The sequence below is a fragment of the Neopelma chrysocephalum genome, unplaced genomic scaffold (genome assembly GCF_003984885.1).
Source record: "Neopelma chrysocephalum unplaced genomic scaffold, ASM398488v2 Primary Assembly neopelma1_96873, whole genome shotgun sequence".
NCBI lineage: Eukaryota > Metazoa > Chordata > Aves > Passeriformes > Pipridae > Neopelma > Neopelma chrysocephalum.
Window position 1 is genome coordinate 610,512 of NW_020925516.1, and position 20,360 is coordinate 630,871.

A 20,360-nucleotide genomic window follows, 5' to 3' on the forward strand; every position below is an offset into this window, starting at 1 on the left:
CACACACACACACACACACACACACACACACACACACACACACACACGCCCCTCCAGTAAACACCTCCGTGGGAGTGATTAGCATCTCCTGATGACTGATAGCCAAGCTTTCTCCTCCCACTCCTGCTGCCAGTTCAGCTGCTGAAAATAAGATCTGCAATTGCTCCAGGCCTGGCAGATGAGCAGGGAGAGCTGGGCTACGCTCTCCACACAGAGTAGCACCGGAGCATTTTGACATCTTGCCAGAATTCCTTAAAAAGGAAGGGGGAAAATCCATTTTCATTGGGTTTTTTTCAGCTTGTTGTTGTCCAAAGTGAGTGGGGAGCTGTGTTTGTCAGGAGCCATGGGCTCCTCACCCCTGTGATGCAGAGAACGGACTGGAGATGTTCTGGAGGTGCCTGCAGGGCTCCCCCAATGCCTGGGTTATCAGAGCCCACTTACATTCCCTGCAGTCTGGACATCCAGGACTGGGTAAGGCATCAGTGCCATGGGCTAGTTGGCAAGGTGGGGTTGATCTTAGAAGTCTTTTCCAACGTAGTTGATTCTGTGATTCTGTGACCCACTGGCTGACACTGAGGGGCACATGGGGGCCACTATGAGTTGCCAGCGGCTTTGGGAACTTCCCCCAGCCCCACTCGCCCTTCACTGGTGCTCTCAGCTCTAAGCTCTGTCTCAACAGGGACCAACTGCAGGAGCAGGAAAACCTACTTGGTACTTCCCACCTCCCTGGGAAGCGGAACAGGCCCAGGAGGCTGTCACAGGATCCTGACAGTGGATGTTAAGGGAGGTTCCCTCCCCATTTTCTATCTTCTGAGGCATCACCATCCTGGTTTGGGGGCCAACCCAGCCATGAGCTGGGCAGTGGCACATCAGATAATCCATGGAATTTAAAGGGGAAAAAATGCTGTTGTGATCAGGAGTTGAAAGGCTGGTGGGATGATATTCAGCCTGACTCAAAAAGACTTTCCTGTCCTCCTGGAGCTCATCTCCCCTCTCCAGTGACATACAGGCTGCAGGGCTGTCATTCCAGGGATACTTCAGAAGTGTGGTTTGCAGAGCTCTGATATTCCCAGCAGCTCCTTGGAAAGGCACCTACCACCCACTCCCCCCAGAGAACAGCAAACACGGCCACATATTTGCAAGCTACACTCGTAATGCTCTGAAACAGCTTTTCAAGTCAATTTTGGGAAAGCTATCAGTGATCTTCCTCAGTCTGAAAGGATTTTATATATTTCAGAGCACTTCATCACACACACAGGAAGGTGTCTTTCAGAGATGGCTTCTCTGTTGCTTTAGCATGACACCAAATTGTCTGTGGGATTCACAGACCCTCTGGAGCCTGAGGAAGAGAGAAGTCCTGAGGTCTGTCTATCAAGTGTCCTTCCACACTCAAGCAGTGGTGCAAGAACTGCCCAACCTGCAGTTTTGCAGGGCACATGGCTGACAGCCCTTCTCCACAAGGCATCTGTTGGACCAGATCAGAGATGTGTGCCATGCAAGCAGCTGTGGAAGATGGAGGAGAGTTCACATGAGGCCTTTTCCTGCTTCTTTGGTGGGAACTCAGATGGGGTAAGACAGGTGAGACAACCAACAGGACACACAGACCTGGGGGATCTGCTTATTCCACAGACCTGCTCTCTTCCAGTTTTGATGTGATTTATTGCACATGAGGAGCTAAAGCTGCACAGGATCCACCCTCATCCTGGCTCCTCCATGGGAGTAATTGCTGTCCTTGACTGCTTGTCCTTGGGGCTGCAGTCAGGGGGAAAATGGAGGTGCCAGATAAGGAAAAGGCAGGACGGTGAAAGGTAGAAAAGGCATTAAGGTGGGGGCATGATCCAAAGGGGCCAGCTGGGCTCTGGGCTTTGGGAAATCCTGAGGGATGAGGAATCAGCAGTGAATCCTGCCCTGCTCCCAGGGGGAACCTGCTTGGATCCAGGCCAAGGGTTGTTGTGAGGTGCAGGAGTGGAAGTAACTTGTCTCTCCACCACTCAGAGAAAGAGTTTCCTACTGTGCTGAAATGCTGAGGCTCCCCCAGAGCCCTCCCATCCCTCACTGCTCTCCTTGCTGTGTCAGTATCCATCTCCAGGGGCTGCCAGGGGCTGATCTCCTCCACGCTGACCCTGTTCCTGCACTGTTCCCTGAGTGTCCTGCTCACCACCAGAGGTGCAGCTCAGACAGGGACAGTCCCAGCACCACTGCTCCACACCATGGAACAGGGAAGGTCCCTCCAGCCCTGCCCACCATCCCCCAGATGCCCAGGACAGCAGCACATTTTGAACACTCCAGTCCATCTGCCAGCAAGCCCAAAGCTGCAGTGGCTGAGCAAAAATGTCAGGTTGGACATCAGGAGGAATTTCTTCACAAAAGGGGCTGTCAGGCATTGGAAGGGGCTGCCCAGGGAGGTGGTGGAGTTCCCACCCCTGGAGGTGTCCAAGGAACAACGGATGTGGCACTCAGTGCCCTGGGCTGGGGATGGGGCACAGGGTGGACCCAATGGGCTGGGAGGGCTTTTCCAACCTCAATGATCCTGGGATTCTGTGAATACAGCCAAGGTGGTCATTTCCAGCAGAGTCTGGACAAAGCCCCCAGCTCTGCAGGTATCTCTCACGGAGAAAAGAGCCAAAATTGCAGTTCCTGCAGCATGGAAATGCTCAGGGCTGTCCTGCCTGGCACCTTCAGCCATCTCAGCCTTGCGCTGGCTTTACCTGATGTCCCATCATCTCATGGCTCAACACACACACACGGTCCATGCCGGCAGCTGGCAGCACCATGCCAAGCTACCGGCAGTGCTGCCCTCGGCGGAGCAGAGGAGATGAGCGGAGCAGGGGCGATGAGCGGAGCAGGGGCGATGAGCGGAGCATTGCGCGATGTCCTCGCTCGGGCAGCGCGGGTGCAGTTCCCGCCGTGGCCGCGCAGGGGGCGCTCGGCTCCGCCGCCGGCCGCGAGTCATCCCGGTGCGATCGCGGCTGTGCGGGGCCGGCTCTGGCCGTGCACATACAGACACATATTCGAAAATGTCGTGTTTTGATAGTGATCGGCCATCGCTGACTCGAATGATTTCCCTCTGTTTCATGCTCAGCTCTGTTGCACTTAGAATCCACTTCACCGCTGTCACCCAGCGTCATCTTCTCCTGCTCTAAATCCCTGTCTCCCTTAAAATTCCTAATAAGGGGGCTGTGATTTGTGCCTCTGTACCCTGCTTGGGGTAAGGGCAGTGATGCATCTCTCCTTTTGCTGCTCACCCCCTGTGCCCGCACTGCTGCCCTGCTCCCCCTGGGGCAGCACGGTCGGCTCCCCCACACCCTGCCAGGCTCGGCTTTCCCTGCCAGCTCCCCCGAGGTCTGGCCTGCTGTTTCCTTGAAACTTGTCCTGTACTTTACTTTGAATGCAGCAGGGAGTCAGAATTACGCCCACTGTTCCCTTCTATTCTTGGCCCTCCGCTTCCCTCACCTCCCAACCAAAATCTGTTCGCCTTCTGAAAATGGCTTTTATTTTCTGACGGCGAGAAAACCTCTCTCCCACGGAGGTTGTGGTGCTGTTGCTGTCACACCCCAGCACTGCACAGCCTGGGGCAGGGGCTGCCCCTTCCCCTCCCCGACCCCTCTCTCCAGCCACGCTCAGGTGGCGAGTGGCTGTTCTGCCTGCTGGCAGCAGGTTTTGTGGCTCCTCCAACCCCTGTTTGTTGCATTTGCCGCTTGTTTTGTGCCAGCACTGCTAAATTTACTGGATTGTTGCTGGGGATTATTGGCGTGTCCATATTTTTCTCTGTTAATTCCTGTGATTGCTGGGTGAGGCAGAACACACTGTTTGTCCCCCTTCCAAGCGTCTCTGTCGAATCAACACGAACAGATTATTCATCTGCTGCAGGAGGCTAATTGCAAACAGTCGTAAACCAGAGTATTATTTCATTGCAAAGGGATGGACAGCACTGGCTCTGCACCATATGGCACCGTGGTTCAAACATGGCCTGGCCTGGCCACCTGGGCACAGCCCTGGTGCCAGCACCCTCTGCTTACTTAAGGGGTGCCACCTAATAGCACAGATTCCTCAGCAAGGCAGCGGCACAGCCCCATGATTCCCAGCCCAAGGAGCACCTGCAGTGCCAGAAAACCCTCAAACGCACATTAAGGCCCATCTGTAACACCTGCACAAGATTCATAAAGCTTCTGAGCCTGCATCATGGGGTATCATGAGTTGGTCTCCAGTGTTTTGAGGTCTCTGGAAACAAAAATAAACCCAAACCAGCATCCTTGGGTTACCCATTTTACAGTCCTTAGCCAAGTGGTGGCACAAACATCAGCACACAGGAGTCAGGGCACGCAAGAACATCATGGAGGCAACTGTGGAGACCCTCCAGCTGAGAAACGTGGCAGGGTTTTGCTGGAGATGAGGTTTGTGTGTCTCATTCTCACAGAATCCTCCAGCATTCATGGCTGGACCTCACCTCTTGTGATGCACAGAGACATTAAACCCTTGAGGAGCAGCCTGAGAGTCCCTGAGTGCCTTCACCTCAATCAGGAGCTGGTCAGCACAGCCTCGAGGAGCCCTGATTCTGTAGGAGATGGGAACAAGGGCATTGGATTCACAGTTCCCACTGCTGCTGCCAGGGCTCCAAATCAAGCAGCTGTTTTTCAGAGAGCCAAATTTTCAATGGAAAGAGCTGATTTCCATGGGCCGCTGAGCCTTCCCACAGAGCTGCATTATGTTTTCCTCCAGCCTTCTGTCTTTTCATGAAAACCACTTTCTTTGGGAAACTACGTGGGCTCTTCATTTTTCCTGGGGACACACTATGCAAGCAGAGGCTCTTAGTCATCACTTCAGCCTCTTCACTGAACTGTGGAAGGAGGGATGAGCGAGTGGCCACCACATCAGTGGGGTTCAGGAGGTGGCCTAATAACAGGAGGTCTTCCAGGCTCATACCACTGCCAAGACCACCACCTCCCTCCCACTGTACATGGCACTGGTTTTTGTCCAAACACTCACTGCCATGACTTTCTTTTGCCACTTCCCACTTTGGGAAAGTGAATCAGGTGCCCAAATGTTCACCTGCCTTTTGTCAGCAGAGCAGACCATCCCCCTGACAGTGATATTTGTAAAGCCTTCATTAAGAACTGGTTGAACAGCGTTGCCAGCGTCTTCTTTGGGTTATTTCTTAAAGCTGAAATACTTCTTGTAAAGCCTTGGTAGTTCCAGCACACATGCCCCTGCAAATCCACCGTGGTCCAGAGCAGCAGTAATGCCACAGTAATTCTGGGCTTGGTGATTAGTGTCAGCAGGGCTGTAAGACCAGCAGCTCCAAAAGGCCAAACACTGGCATTTGTTGAGATCACGGTAGTTTGGGACAATAATTGCCAAACTGGATCAAAGACAAATCCACCAGATTTGAGCTCACTGTTTGAGCATTACTGTACTCCCCTGAATACAGAGCAAGTTTCAGGACAGAAAAAATGGTTTGGAAAAGTCCAGCTCGCCACAGATTATCTCCAGGTGATGTCTGGGGTCACATTTAACCTCCTTAGAGTATGAGCAATACTTTGTTTCTCAAACCTTCTGCCCAGTTTGGCGTGATCAGAGCTTGAAAATTCTGCTCTAAACTTTGCACTTCCACAAATTTACTCAATGTCCTCCCCCATTACGTTTTCAGGAAAACACGCACTAGAATTTTGTTTACTTTTTTAACTCTAATGAAGGCAGACAATATTGCCTCACACCTCTCTGTGAGACACCTTAATGTGCTCCAGCCCATTCTGCTGCTTACCATGGTGAGGTGTGAAGACTTGTGATTGCACTACAGTTTTCTAAATACTTAAAACTAAAGAGCCAGAGTGTGGCCTCTGGAGATCCATGGGGCACTCACAGTCAAAGTGACAAAGATGTTTAAACCTGTGCTGTCCCAGCTGAAGGTCCTGCCTAGGAGGACCCATGAGCAGCTCAAGCCACTTCAGAGGGAGCACTCCTTGCAGACAACTGAACACATAATCACCACCACACCCCACCTCCAGCTCCGGATGTTTCTCTTTTCCATGTTCAGTTTTTCTGCTCTTTAGCCAGTTTCTCAAGCATCAAGCCCTGCCAAGTCCCAGGCTCGTCCCAAAGTGTGCACAGGCATGGGACACTGAGCGTCTCACAACACTCAGACACAGCCTGCTCGTGGTCCCCGTGCCAGGACAGTCTGCCTGAGGGCAATGCTGTTCCTCAGGGCTGAGGTGCCCCCAGGAGACCTCAGGGTACTCTGAGGGACCTCGTTCTGCTTAAGGGCCAATTTCTTCTCCCAATGCTGTTTGGAAGGTTTCCAAAGCATGGCTGGGCACAGTTCCTGGTGCATCACCAGGTGGGCTCCAGCACCCAGCACATGTGCCCTTGTTCAGGAATGCCAGCCCATGGTGGGGCACATCTGTATGTCCCCCAAACCCCCCGTGGTTTTGTCCAGCTTGAAGTTATTATTTGCCTCCAGCCTGCCCTGCTCCCCTGTCCCTTAACTGTGTGCTCTCCTTCCCTCCCATTCCCCATCCCATCTCATCTCATCTCTTTGGTTCCTGCTCCAGGGTGGTTCCCTTTCCTCTATCTCTCTGCTGATGGCAACAGAGGGAGGGGGAACAGTCCAATTTTTGGCCTAGAATATCTTACCTTCCCTGTCTTTGGACAGCCCCTGAGCTGGTTCATGCTTGGTAGCAAATCCCCATCAGCTGGGAGGGATAAGCGCTGGCCAAGCATTGACAGGACCCCCTCATCTGCCTCACCATCACTGCCTGTTCCAACACAGCACTGGGAAAGGTATAGGAGCATCCCTGGAAATCTCTGCAGGCCCTGGAGGTTTTCAAGTTAAGACATGAGCTAGAAGAGTAATCTGAAATGAATAATTTATTTTGGTGAATTTTCCTTCCCTCTGTTTACAGATTGTCTGGGAGCAGATTGCAGCTTTCGCACCTCAATTCATTATTGGAAACTATTTGCAGATAGTTCCCGGTCTGCAACTCATTTGCTAACTCTGTTGGGAGCACTGCAGATCTGAAATCAGGGCTGTTCTCACTGGTCAGGTGGTACTGCCACGCTCTCCTTCCTCCATGAAACCCATGTGACGTTCAGAATGGGGCTGGAAGGGCAGATGCTCCCAGACACAAGTCAGATGTTCCTTTCCTGCCAGTGCTCCCCAGTGGCCTTTCTGTCCCTACATCTGCCCCTGCCAGGACATCCACCAGCATTAGGAAAGAAGGAGTCAACTCTAAAAACAAATGAGGAACTGGGTAAAACACACGAGGTCACATCTCAGGAACTCAAGACACAGGAACACTGTGCAGCAATGTCCACCCCAGCCCGGGACCATCCCAATGGAGACACTGTTGGCTTGGAGAAAAACAAAAAGCTGACCCCTCCAAAGAACACATGGGCTACAGTGTGCTGAACCTGGGGACAGCAGAGCTCCTGACATGAAGAGCTGGGAAAAGGACCTGGAAGGTGAACCCAGCTGGATCATACTGGTGTGACTGGGATGGAGCGGCCGTTCTTCAACTGCTGCTCTCAGGACTCTTCCCACTCCTTGGGCACTGTGTACTACACCTGTCCTGGTGGTCCAGGGATACCCAGAGGCTCTGTGCAGGATCTGGTTGCCAGGACTTGCTGAAGGGGCATTGGGAGGGCTTTTCATCCCAAATACCTGCTTATTTTGGATGCTTTGTTCTTCTGGAGGTTTGGCCTTCACACAAGTGTGGGTGAGAGCTGCCAGTGCAGCTGGGGGGGTTCACCTGGAGAAGGGAAGGCTCCAGGGAGACGTGAGAGCCCCTTCCAGGGCCTAAAGGGGCTCCAGGAGAGCTGGAGAGGGACTGGGGACAAGGGATGGAGGGACAGGACAAGGGGGAATGGCTTCCCACTGCCAGAGGGCAGGGATAGATGGGAGATTGGGAAGGAATTGTTCCCTGTGAGGGTGGGGAGGCCCTGGCACAGGTTGCCCAGAGAAGCTGTGGCTGCCCCTGGATCCCTGGAAGTGTCCAAGGCCAGGTTGGATGGGGCTTGGAGCAACCTGGGCTAGTGGAAGGTGTCCCTGCCCATGGCAGGGGGTGAAACTGGATGAGGTTTAAGGCCCCTTCCAACCTAAACCAGTCTGTGATTCTGTGATTGCTCCCAGTTGTTCCCACTCAGTGAAGAGTGAGCTCAGGGCAGCTCCAAGCCATGTGCCAGTTCTCAGCCAGGTAAGTCTCCCTAAGGCTTCAACTGAGCAGCCTTCTGTGAGTGGCTCATTAATAAATCCTGCAGGCCCTTCCTGCACAGCCCTGTGATCCTCTGAAGGATTCTTGGTGCATCCCAATCTCAGCAGCACCGCCGGGACCAGGTGGGAACCTTTAACAGAGGGAATTGATGTGTCAGGCTGCAGCCAGGGCCGCGGTGATTTACAGGAACAGCTCGTCCGAGCCGCCCCTATTGCTCAGGCAAAGAGTCCTGAAATCTGAGCGAAATCACGAAGCAGGAGCTCTGAGCTCATAATTCACCTTCCCGGGAGAGGGAACATCCGTGGGGAATTGCTGGCTGTGCAAGAGGTGGCTACACTGACAGAGGGGAGGCTTTTATCCCTCTGCCTTGCCCATCCAGGCTCTGCAATGCTCTGGAGCAGTTTTTCATGGCAGTAGCAGCCAAACAGCCCATGGAACAACACAGACATTCAGTGCCTTTTCCTGAACTAACAAGGTGGGCAATGAGCTGAGACAGCTGAGGGAGATGGAGCACAGGGCCTGCCATGGGGGGTGGGTGGTTCAAGCCAGGCAAAGCTCACACCAGGGCCCAGGACTCAATCCCACCTCTCTGGCATGGCATGTCTCACTGCAAAGGAGCCCAGGAGTGCCCAGCCATGCTTCAGTCTCCTGGCTCCTGGGCTCTCCCTGCAGCCATCTGAGATGTTCTGGTACCCAGGGCACATCCCACTGCAGGGAAGAAATCAGACCTGACACGTAACCTGGGACTTGGAATGTCCTGAGCTGGAAGGGACCCACAAGGATCATCCAGTCCAAACCCTGGCCCTGCACAGACACCCCAACAATCCCACTCTGTCCCTGAGGGTGTTGTCCAAACCCTCCTGGAGCTCTGGCAGCCTTGGTGCTGTGCCCACTGCCCTGGGGAGCCTGGGCAGTGCCCAACCACCCTGAACCCTGAGATCCAACTGAACCCTGCCCTGACACAGCTTCACGTCGACTGCTAATATATATATACATGTAAAACATACATTCTCTCTCTATATATATTTGGTGTGCAGATAGGATGATCCAATCTTGCATTCATGGTACTCTGGTCTCCTGGAATTGTCACTCTGCCAGCACACAACTCCTCTGCCCACTGGTGTGCATCAGTTCCTGAAAATGGAGCAGTAACTATGCTGGGTGTCTGGATAAATCATGTCAGCACAGATCTCACTCCTGTGTCCAAACCTGGCCAAGGAGCTTTGCTGATGTAGAGCCTCCCTGTGCCTCAGTGTCTGGCCAATCCACAGGGTCTGGGCTTCAGCTGCTGGAAATGGCCAGGGCAGAGCCAGGATCTATGTGCCCTTCACACAGGCCAACAGGTAGAAGGTATAATACACAAACTGTGTCACCAGTCCCAGGGGTGGTGGTGAGCCTGGGGAGCCCTCTCAGTTTTGTATTTGAGAGTGTTCCCCACAGTCTGCCTGGGCCTGTCCTCAGAGCAGGGGAACACTACTCTGACAAGATCCTCTTGGGTCTCCTGAAGGATGACTTGTGCAGGGGTCCAGAGGGATGGTTGTCTCGTGGATAAGGCTATAGTCCCCTCTGCTGATTGTCCCTGCTGCACTGTGCACCCTGTGCTCGTGTCTGCTCCTGTCTCCTGCCAGCACAGCCAGTTCCAGAACTTCGGCAGAGGCATAACAGAGTCCCAGAAGGGTTTGGGTTGGAAGGGACCTTAAAGATCATCTGTTCCAACCCCTCTTCCACTAAAGAAAGCAAGCAAACGGGTCTCTTTTTCTGTTTTTCTGCCTCCATGCTCCTCTAAGAGATGTTTTCAGATGCTCACAGCCACATCAGACACAGGACAGATGCAGCCACAAGGCTGTGGGGAAGAAAAGTAAAAAATCTTTGCCAGATCAGCACAAGCTACACTTTATTTAATATTGGGATTCAACTCTATTATATTCTATTTTAATAAAAGGGGTGGGTGTGAGCTCAGCGAAGGGCAATGACTCCCCATTTTACGTGCCCTCTCTATTTCTCCACATCCACCTGTCTCTTCCACCTTCTCCTCAGTGCCCACAGACCCAGGAATGTGCCCCAAACATGTTGGGGCCCCTCTGTTCACAAACCTGGGTTAAAGAGAGCAGGTGAAGGGCTGACACTTTGCAAACAACACTCACAACCCAAAGGAAGAGAATTGATCTAAGTGTGATTAAGCATTAGGTAGAGATGAACATATAATTATCCAGTCAAAGCAAGGTCTCTTCATCTCAGGGAATGTTGGCTCCTTTCCAAGTGCAAACGAGCTGCACAGAATTACTCACACTGCGACTGTGAGCACCCCAGCTCCCCCAGGACATCTCCTGCTTGGGAGACTCCTCCTTCACCCAGTTCTTGCTGGACAACACCTTGACATGTTGAGAAATGGGAAGCACAAATGTCCAACATGAGGCACAGAGGGAGAACCAGTCTCCTGTACCCTGGGACATGAGCTTGGAGAGGGAGGTGGCCCGAGGACACTGTCACACTGTGGAGCACTGCTGTGCACGCCAAGGTCACAGCCACCACGTTCCTTCATGGTGACCTCTATGTAACAACTGTTGGGTCTCAAACCAGCCCAAATTGGTGCAGGAATCTGCAAGAAAAGTCAGTCCCAGCCCTTTACAGATGTGCTCTCTCCATTTCAAGATTAACCTTTCAGAAATGTCAGCCAAACAGCCACATGCAGCCTCCGCCTTCCTGGTAGAACCTGTAATTTTTGGTCTTGTGACTAGAGCTTCAGTTAACTCCTTCAGTGCTCCTGTTCACCTTCCAGCCCTCTCCCAGGAAGTTCCAGCTCCAGGGTCCTTTTATCTGCAGTGCTTTTGATGCTCTGTGTGTAGGTGACCTCTCTCTCCTGATGCACCACTTGGGATGGCAAAGTCAGAGGGCACTGCTGAAACAAGAGTGCTTGGAGGTGTGTTTTAAAGTGAGGAGCAGCATATTCCTAACCTGTGGTAGCTGGACTGTCATGCTGACATAGCGGGGTGGGGAGGATCATCCTCCCTCCCAGAAGATGTCCATAACTCCACAACAAGTGTGCTGCCAGCAGATTGCATTAGGAGCGTTCCTTGTCTCTTCCCAGACCTCACCTATCCTTTACCCCTGGCATTCCCAGAAAACCCTTCTGTTCCTTCAGAGCAGACCTACCACAGACTGGCCCAAGCACCCAAGAGAGACCTGTGTCCCCCCTGAGGGTCCCAGCCTGTGACCCTGAGGGCACAGTGCTCCCTCAGCAGCACGGTCACCAAGTGCTGTCCTGGGCAGTGCGTACAGGGAGAACACAGGATGGGCAGGATAGAGCTGGAAGTCACCCTTACACAAAGCAAACAGAGGGAAGGGGGCACCCAAGGCAAAAGGAGGGTGAAGGCAAGTGGATGCCTAAGCTGGGATGCAGGTGGGCCTGTGGGCTAAGGTGTGGGAAGGAAGGGGACTAGGGAATCATCTCTGCCACCTCTGCATTCCAGAGGGGCAGAAAGACAGTGGTCAGAGGGCCAGAGAGCCCCCTGCCCTCCCCAGGTGTCCCCTCCCCTCTCCAGGGGACTGGAGGAGAGGGGCTCCAGGCTTTAGGCTGCACACACCTTCCCATTTGGACAGTTAGATGGTGTCTGGGTACTGACAGCTCTCCTGGATCACCTTCAGGTGGGATTTCAAAGGTCTAGTGAAGGGGTGCCTGGCCATGGCAGATGATCTTTAAGGTCCCTTCTAAACCAGACCATCCTGTGATTCTGTGATTCTAAGCTGAGTACCTTTGGCCAGCTGAGACTGTTTCATAAACAAGGCCCACACTTGGTAAATCATCTCCATCTGCCTCATGCCCACTAATGCCTCTCTTTGGTTGCACTTCTTTTTCCCACAGATGACTGTGAAGCACCCCACAGACCTCTGGGTGAGATAAGACTGGTTATTGTACTGGGAGAAACATTTCCTGGCTCACCTTGGAGCAAGGCCTACACAGAAAGTTATGAACTGGGTAGGCCTTGGAGAGATGTGGTTATGACACCAACCCTGAGTGCAAAGCTGCAGGAGATGGCCAATATTAGGGTGACACAAGTGAGGAATGAATGTTCAATAGCATTTATATACCTGGGTGTACATAGGTGAGGATATATACACACTCTGTACATGGAATCGCAGAATAGTTTGGGTTGAAAGGAACCTTAAAGCTCATCCAGTCCCACCCTCTGCCATGGGCAGGGACACCTTCCACTAGCCCAGGTTGCTCCAAGCCCCGTCCAACCTGGCCTTGAACACTTCCAGGGATCCAGGGGCAGCCACAGCTTCTCTGGCCAACCTGTGCCAGGGCTCCCCACCCTCACAGGGAAGAATTTCTTCCCCATATCCCACGTAACCTTGCCCTCTGGCAGTGGGAAGCCATTCTGCCTTGTTGTGTCACTGCAGTTCCTGATGAAAAGTCCCTCCCTGGCTTCCTTGTAGGCCCTTCAGACACTCCAAGGTTGCTGTGAGGTCCCCACCCAACCTTCTCATCTTCAGGCTGGAGCCCCAACTCTCCCAGCCTGTCTTCACAGGGCAGGTGCTCCAGTCTCCTTATGAACTCCATGGCCTCCTCCAGACTTGCTCCACCAGTTCCATGTCCTTCTCACCTTGGGGGCACCAGAACTGTGTGCAGTATTCCAAGTGGGGTTTCACATAATACAGATACATACACATAGTGTACATACATCTGGTGGCAATTGAAGCCTCTGACTAGCAGGGACAGAGCCACCATGTCTCTATATTGAAGATGCTCAGCTTTCTCTGGCACCATCCTTCCCTTCTCCTTTCCCCACCAAGCAAACGAGTTCACTTAATAAAAATCCATCTTTGTGCTTCCCAGGACATCTGCAGATGGGAGCTGCCTGTGCAGTGAGCGCTCGGCCGCTGCCGGACAGGGAAGGCAGGATGGGAGCTGGCTTCACCCTGCTTCCCTACAGCGTGAGCCTCATGCTCCTCGGGTAAACTGAGGTAAGCTCTGTCCTTCCTGCACACAGGAGAGTGATCCCACAGGGACAGGGATGGGATGTGGCCAGAGGGCTCGGAGAGAGGGCAGAGCTCTCTTTCGGACTGTACCCAAGGGCCTCTTTGCCATCCCTCCCCCGGGGCGGCAGCAGCTCCGCAGCAGCAGCAGCAGAATGTGGTGAGGAAGAGGAAGCACCGCGGGTTCGGGTGTCTCTCGCCGCCTCCCCGGTGCGCAGATTCAGAACAGGGGACAAACACCCGCCGAGGTCTCCGGTGCCTCCGGGAGGGGCTCCGAGCCGCGGACCCCGAGCCCGGGCGGTGCGGGCGCGGCTGCGGCGGGAGGTAGGGAGGGGGGAGCGGGCCCGGTGCCCGCTGCCGCCCGGGCGTCCCTCTCCGCCGCTTCCTTTAGGTGGCACCTCTCCTCCAGGAATGAGCCTCCCGGCCCCGCGCAGCCCTGCCCGGGCCGCGGCCGCACCGCGGGGGCTCCTCCGCGGAGCCGCCGCCGTCGGAGCGGCCCCTCCTCCCCCCCGCCACCCCGTGCCCGGCTCCCCCGTCCTCCCGCTCACTCCTCCAGCCAGTAAATCCGATCTAGGCTGATTCCTCTCACGTCAAACCACATGATCCCATAAAACATTCATCGCCGCTCCATCGCCGCTCCATCCCCGCTCGCTCGCCGCTCGCTCCCGGGATACAGCGCAGCCGGCTCCGCTCCCCGCCGCGGGATCCGCCGCAGCCCCGGCCCCGCACGTGCGGCGGGCGGAGGGAGGAAGGACGGGCGGAGGGAGGAGGAGGCAGGCGGGCAGGCAGGGAGGGGGAGCCTCGCCTGGATGCTGACTCCAGCTCGGGGGCTGCTCATTCCCCCGATGAACGAGGGCGCCGGCACCGGGAGCGCCCCCCCCTCCCCGTGCGCCGCCGCTCCGCGCTCGGGCTGAAGTTTGGCACCGGGATCTGCCCCGCTTTCCCAAGGATTGTACCGCTGCCGCTCCACTTTGCGCCTCCAGACGTGCCTTCCCCGACCCCTAAGATGAAGAGGGCGATAGCTGAAGGTAGGTGCGCCCCGTCCCCCCCCCGTCCGGGGCTCCCCGGGGCAGGGCGCGGCGGCCGCGGCCCCAACTTCGCCCCGCGCCGGGAACTTCCCTCGCCGCAACTTTTTGTTCCGTGGAGTCTCCGGGAGCGGTTGGTCCCACGCGGGGGAAGAGGGGCCGGGCCGGGCCGGGAGAGGCGGCGGGGAGGGCGCGGGGGGAGCGAGAGCGCCGCGGCTGCGGGAGCGGAGGGAGGGGAGGCCGAGGGGTAGCGAGCACCGGGCTGAGCCCCGGCACGGCTCGGCAGCGGGATGGACGCAGAGCAGCGGGCTGAGCCCCCTCTGGCCCCCGCCCAGCCTCGGCTTGGCTCGGCCTTGGGGTGACCGGGCGAAGTTGGTGCCGCCGAGGGAAGCGCATCCCGCGCTCCCCAACCCGCATCCCGAGATCCCCAACCCGCATCCCGAGATCCCCAGCCCGCATCCCGAGATCCCCAGCCCGCATCCCCCGGCCGAGGGGGCTGGAACGGGGGGGCGGGGGGGGGGAGCGGGGCTGGGGCAGCCCGGCTGTCCCCCGCTCCCAGCCCGGCCGCCGGTGGAGCACCAGCCCCGCTCCCCGAGCCCGTCCCGGGCCCGGCCAGCCCCGGGTGCCCCTGGCCGTGAAGTTCGCGGAGGGTCCGGGCTCCCCAGGGGGACAGCGGGTCCCAGGGTGCGGTGGGGGCTCCCCGCAGAGCCCTTCCCGCAGGGTGTCCTCGCTTCGGCTCAGCCCGGTGCCCATTAGCCAGGGGCTGGGAAGAGCTGGGGGTGCAGGGGTGGGACCCCCCTTTCTGCTCGCTCCTCCGGGGGAGAGGCACAGGGGATGCAGGTGGCACAGCTCGATCCTCTGACTGAAAAACAGCCCTTTTTCATCTGCTTTGGCGATAATCTTTGCTTCCCGGTCCCAGTGTGCGGGCTGGGGCTGGGCTGGGCTAGGACTCGGACTCTCGGAGCCCCCGGTCCCGCCGTGCCTTGGCCATTTGCGGCGGCTCCGGGTGAGCCCCGAAATGCAGCCCCACAGCGGAACACACGCTCTCCCGCTGCAGCTCAGAGCGCCTGGAGAAGCATGTGCCTCCCAGGTGTGTTTGCTGGGAACCCAGCCCACGGATTGCAGTTTTTAACTGGAGGGATCAGCCCATCGTGGGAGCGCCAGTGCTGCCCAGACTGCTGGGCAAGGGACATTTGGGCATCCGGAGCCTCTTGCCGCACGGAGTCTCTTCCCGAGTGTGCTGTATCCAGCTTGCTTCCCGTTCCCATCAGTGACACAATATAACTCTTCTTTCCTTTCTATTTTGGAGGGCACTCTGGCTGATTTATTATGGTGATCAAAGGACACATCCAAGCTCTGATCCAAACAGCACACCATCTCCTTTAAAGACTTTGTATCGGTTTTAAATCTGAAATGGCCAATTTATTCCTGTTTGGGGAACACCTTGGGAGCAGGTTCCGGTGCCAGCTTCTCCCAGGGGCCCTCAGGGGATGCTGGTGTTTCAGCCTCCATTTGCCGTGAGCTGGAGCCTGGGCAGGAGTCACCCATCGATTTGAAGCCGGCGGCTCTGGGCTGTGCTCAGACTGCTGGTGCCAGGCTGTGCTGGGGCTCTTTGTGTCCCGTGCTGCTGCCGGGGGGGGCCGTGGCCGTGCAGAGCAGCATCCAGGTGCTGGGTGTGGTACAGACACCCGGATCCCCCCTCCTTACCATCCCAGATCCTGGTGCAGCACAACACTTCTCCGCACAGTGACATTCCCGGCTGCTACCAGCAAAATGTGGAACGACACAGAGGATAATGAAATATAAAAACTGTGTTACAATGGCTTTATTTATAGAACAAGGCTTTGAGGGGTTTGGGTTTGAATTATTCCCTTTTTTCCTGCGGTTTATGAATTGCTCCTGTGAGAGGCCGGGTAGCCTGGATTGCTGGCAGGTTTGACTGGGAAGTCCTTATGAACCTTGGGAGATTATGTTTAGCTGAGTGACCATCCTACTGGATCTGGACTACATTTCCCACTGTGGGCTGCCAGGATGCTTCAAGTGCCTTGTAAGCCTGAAATAGCCACCAGGGGCAGTTGGACAGGCAGTGTTCTCAGCACTTGCTGCCTTATTAACACAATTCATTTATATTGAAAAAGGGCTTTCCGTGCTTAGTCTTTTTTTTTTTTAAACAAATGCAAAACCCTGTAATATGAGAACCTACATCAACATAAGAGACTCCTTATTCACCCATGTGAGAGCAACTCTTTTTTTTCTTGAGAGAAAAAAATTTATCGTATAATTTTTATATTTCCTGTCTTTATAATCTTCATTTTTTATCAAGAGGCTGCTGCATCTTCTGGGCTTGATTCCCCCTTCCCCACCAGGCAGCACAGACCTCAGACCTATATTCTGTGGCACTGTCAGGGACCATTGAAGGGTGTGTTTGGACAGGTTTTCTGAAAAGGAACATCCTTAAAGAGAAATTTTAGGGCAAAAGGGAGGAGGTGCCGTTGCACCGCTCGGTGCCTGGGCGTTGTGTCGGTGCAGGTGTCGTTGTGTCCCTGCTGGTTGTGTGATGTTTTCCAAGACAAAGCTGGTCCAGGGAGTGAGTTAATGAGATGGTGAGAAAGCCCCACGGTGTCTCCGTGCTGGGGGTTGTGGACAGCACGTGCTGGTGCTGCTCCACCAGCACAGGGACCCTGTTCCACCATGGCTTAACAAGTCAGGGCCCTCATTAATTATCTCCATCCCATGCTCAGGTGCTCTGGGATTTGCTTGGGGAAAACCGCCCGGGAGCCTGTGCCATCCACAGGAGTGGTGGGAAGGAGCAAGAGGAGGAAGGGGACAGTTTACTACACAATGAGTCTCCCTCTGCTTTCACATGCTCCCTGCTCGGCTTGGAATGAGGGGGCAGGGGAATTGCTCCATACACTCATCCTGGTGGCTCACTGTGGAGTTGGAAGCTGGCAAGGGACATGGGGGTCCCCAGCTAATATCCCCATGGATTTCTTGATAACCCCGTGCCAGTCAGGGGCTACTAACACAGACCCTGTGCTGCGTGATCTTCTGACACCAACGATGACTTTGGCCATTAAACTTACAAAGGAATAAGCAAAATCTGCAAAATCCAGCAGCACATATGGGAATTTTCTGCCTTTTTCAGCTCGGAAGCAGCAAGGAGCCGGTGAGCTGGGGGCTAGGACGGGCAGGGATGCTTTGGAGGGCAGCTCTCAGGCACAGGGATGCTGCTGTGGGGAGTGGTGCCTGCCCTGGAAAGAGCTGTGTCTTCCTTCCCTTCCCATCCTCCCGAGCCTTGTGGGAGAGGGGGAAGGAGAGGGAAAATCAGTTGAGCCAGAGCCTCGACAAGGAAGATGAGCTCTAACCTCTGCTCTGAGCCTGCACATGGCTGCTGTGCCAGTGGCTCAGGCAGCTCAGCCCTGCTGTGCTGCAGAGTCCATCCCCGTGGAAAGGCTGGAGCTGCAGCCCCGGGATTCAGCCTGTGGAACAGGAGGAAGAAGAAAGGAGTCGGTCTAATTAGGTGTGTGTCCTCTTCCCCTTGGATTTGCAATGCTTTCTGCTGCTGTCACCTTCATTAAGACAAATCTCTGAGTGCCAAGCTCCTCTTTTGATGTTCCTGAAGAGGTTTTCTCTTTATGCAGGAGGCATGGACACAGTGGAATAGGAGTATCCTGCACCACTGCACAGAGGTGTAAAAGGGAACATCTCAGCACGGTGCCTGCAAGGGCTGGGAGTCGCACTGAGGCTTCTCCTGTCCACGTGGAAAGCTCTGTGCTGTGTCCTAGAGCCAGATGGGGCTGTCTGGGATTTGTGAGTAACAGGGTTTCAGGGCTTCTCCATCACAGACACACAGAGGTGTGGGAGGGAGGAGTGAGGCTTGTGATCTACAAAGCCCAGCCTCTCCTCCCCTTTCCTGCTGTGGTTGCAGCTCCTGGAGGTTTCCACATACTGAGGGAAAAGGGGACAATTGTACTGAAAAGTCTTAATCAGCTAAAAGAAGCAGAGGGTGGATCCTCTCGTGTTTGCGCAGAGATGCCGAAGCAATTCGTGCAGAGTTTGCTAAAATGTGCAGCCTCACCTCAGCCTGCACGAGGGTCTCATTGAGGCTGGTGGGACACGCAGCAGTGGGAGGTTTGGGTGGCTGATTGCCCACTGTGGTGGTGTTCAGCTGGGATGTGTAGGCTCAGAGCAGATTGGCAGCCGGGTGCCACAGAGACTCCCCGTGGGGTGTGTGCATGGCCAGGCCCTGCCTGGGAAAGGCAGGACACCTCTGCAGGTGGTGTGGCACAGACTGTCCATGGTTACTTGGCTTTTAGAGAGCTCCCAGAAGTCAGGGCCTCTGGAGTCTGGTCTTGGCCCTGTTTCTGACCTCTCTGTATCCTTGACCAGGTCAATGAGCCTTTCTGTGATATGGTTTCAGCTTTTCCAGCTCAAGCCCTCAGAGACTGATGCTGAGTTATCTCCCCAGGGACCCAGAATATGCTTAAATTCAGCCCAGAGCTGAAACATGGAGGTCTGTGCAATCACTGATCACTTCTTCAGCAGTGACACAGGGTCAGACAAGACTGATGATGTTCTCCTTTGGGCTGTTGCTGCACCCACAGCAGGTTTGTCTCTTTGGGCTGGCCTGCCTTTCTCCCAGCCCTCACACTGGAGCTGATCAATAGCACCAGCAGGTTTTATAGTATTTATTGCCCCTCTCAAATCTCTGCTCCTGGAATCAGGGGATTAGAAAAGTGCTTGAGGTTTTTTTGTATCCTTCCTGATTGCCAAGAAAAGCAGAAGCACTACATGAGCACATGCAAGACATCGAGGAAGTTGGATCAAGAAAGCACTCCAATGCTGTGATTTTTGGTTCAGTTTCTTGAGAGCTCAGTAGTTTGAGGCATCACCCTGCTCAGGCTCTCAAGCAGCAGACAGTCAGCAGTGTTGGGTCCTCTCTGGGTGGGTCAGGCAAGGCAGGGTTACAGAACATTTGCTTTCACAGAATGGTTTGGAAGTATCATCTGGATGCACCTGAAGTACATCTGGAGAGTACATCTTCAGGGATCTAAGGATCAAAGCAAATGTCATTGCAAAGCCAGTTCTGGTTGCTCATGGGCTTGTCCTGCCAAGGATGGATGTCTTTCCAAGGCCTGGGTCAGCACTGGGAGGGCCCATGTCCCTTTGGGATGGTGGGGGTACCTCTGGTCTCTCCCTGGGCATGGCAGTGGGGGAGCAGCAGTGCTGGGTCCACCCTCCGTGGGAGTAGGTGAACTCACTTCCTGGGAGTTCAGGAGCTGGTGCTGGGGGAGGTATCAAGGAGGACCTGAGGGTGGGAGTCACAGTCAGGGACCTTGGCAGGGACACTCAGGAAGGCAGCAGGCACTTTCCAGACACTTGTTTTGTGTTTGCTTTGCTAACTGCACTGGGGGATGAAGCCCCTGGCCATATTTTCTGTGTCCTGTTACAGCTCCCCCAGCAGTGTCCCACATCAATGGTAATTACAGCACAGTTTCCCTGGAGCTCTTTAGTCCTCAGATGCACCCTGTGCTGGCAGCCTGTCCTGACACGGTGCAGTGACAGAGACCTCTCTGAGGAGAGGTCGTTTAGCATGGCCAAATCCTAGAATCCTGGAGGTGCTGGTGGGAAGGGTCCAGAGCAGGGCTGCTGCACATGGGATCAGGTCTGCTGTGGATTTCTCTATCCAACCTTTGGAAACCTCCAATAATGGAGCCTTGCTGGCCTTTCCCACTATTGCAGCAGATTAAAAAGCCTTTTGTAATGTCTGAAATAAACCTCCCAAGCTGCAGTTCTTGGCTGTGTCCCTTTGCTGTGTCATGTGGCCTCACAGAGGTGTGTTGGGCTCTGTCATCCTCACAACTGCCTTTGAGTAGCTGTAGGCAGTGATTAGATCACCCTCCACCTCCTCTTTGCCAGACCTAACCATCCCAAGCCCCTCTGCCTTACCTTGGAGGACATATTAGGACACATACTGGGAAGAAATTCTTCCCTGGGAGGGTGGAGAGGCCCTGGCACAGGTTGCTTAGAGAAGCTGTGGCTGCCCCTGGATCCCTGCAAGTGTCCAAGGCCAGGTTGGACGGGGCTTGGAGCAACCTGGGCTAGTGGAAGGTGTCCCTGCCCATGGCAAACCATTCTGGGATGTAGT

General features: G+C 54.9%; 1 protein-coding gene across 1 annotated transcript in view; it reads left to right on the plus strand.

Moving 5' to 3' along the window:
- Positions 1-13,709: 13,709 nt before the first annotated feature.
- RTN4R (reticulon 4 receptor) overlaps positions 13,710-20,360 on the plus strand; it is an 87,318-nt gene continuing 80,667 nt past the window's right edge. Inside the window, exon 1 of the mRNA XM_027670524.1 lies at positions 13,710-14,215. Coding sequence (XP_027526325.1) covers positions 14,194-14,215 — 22 coding nt within the window. The 5' untranslated portion in view covers positions 13,710-14,193. The remainder of the gene's footprint in view (positions 14,216-20,360) is intronic.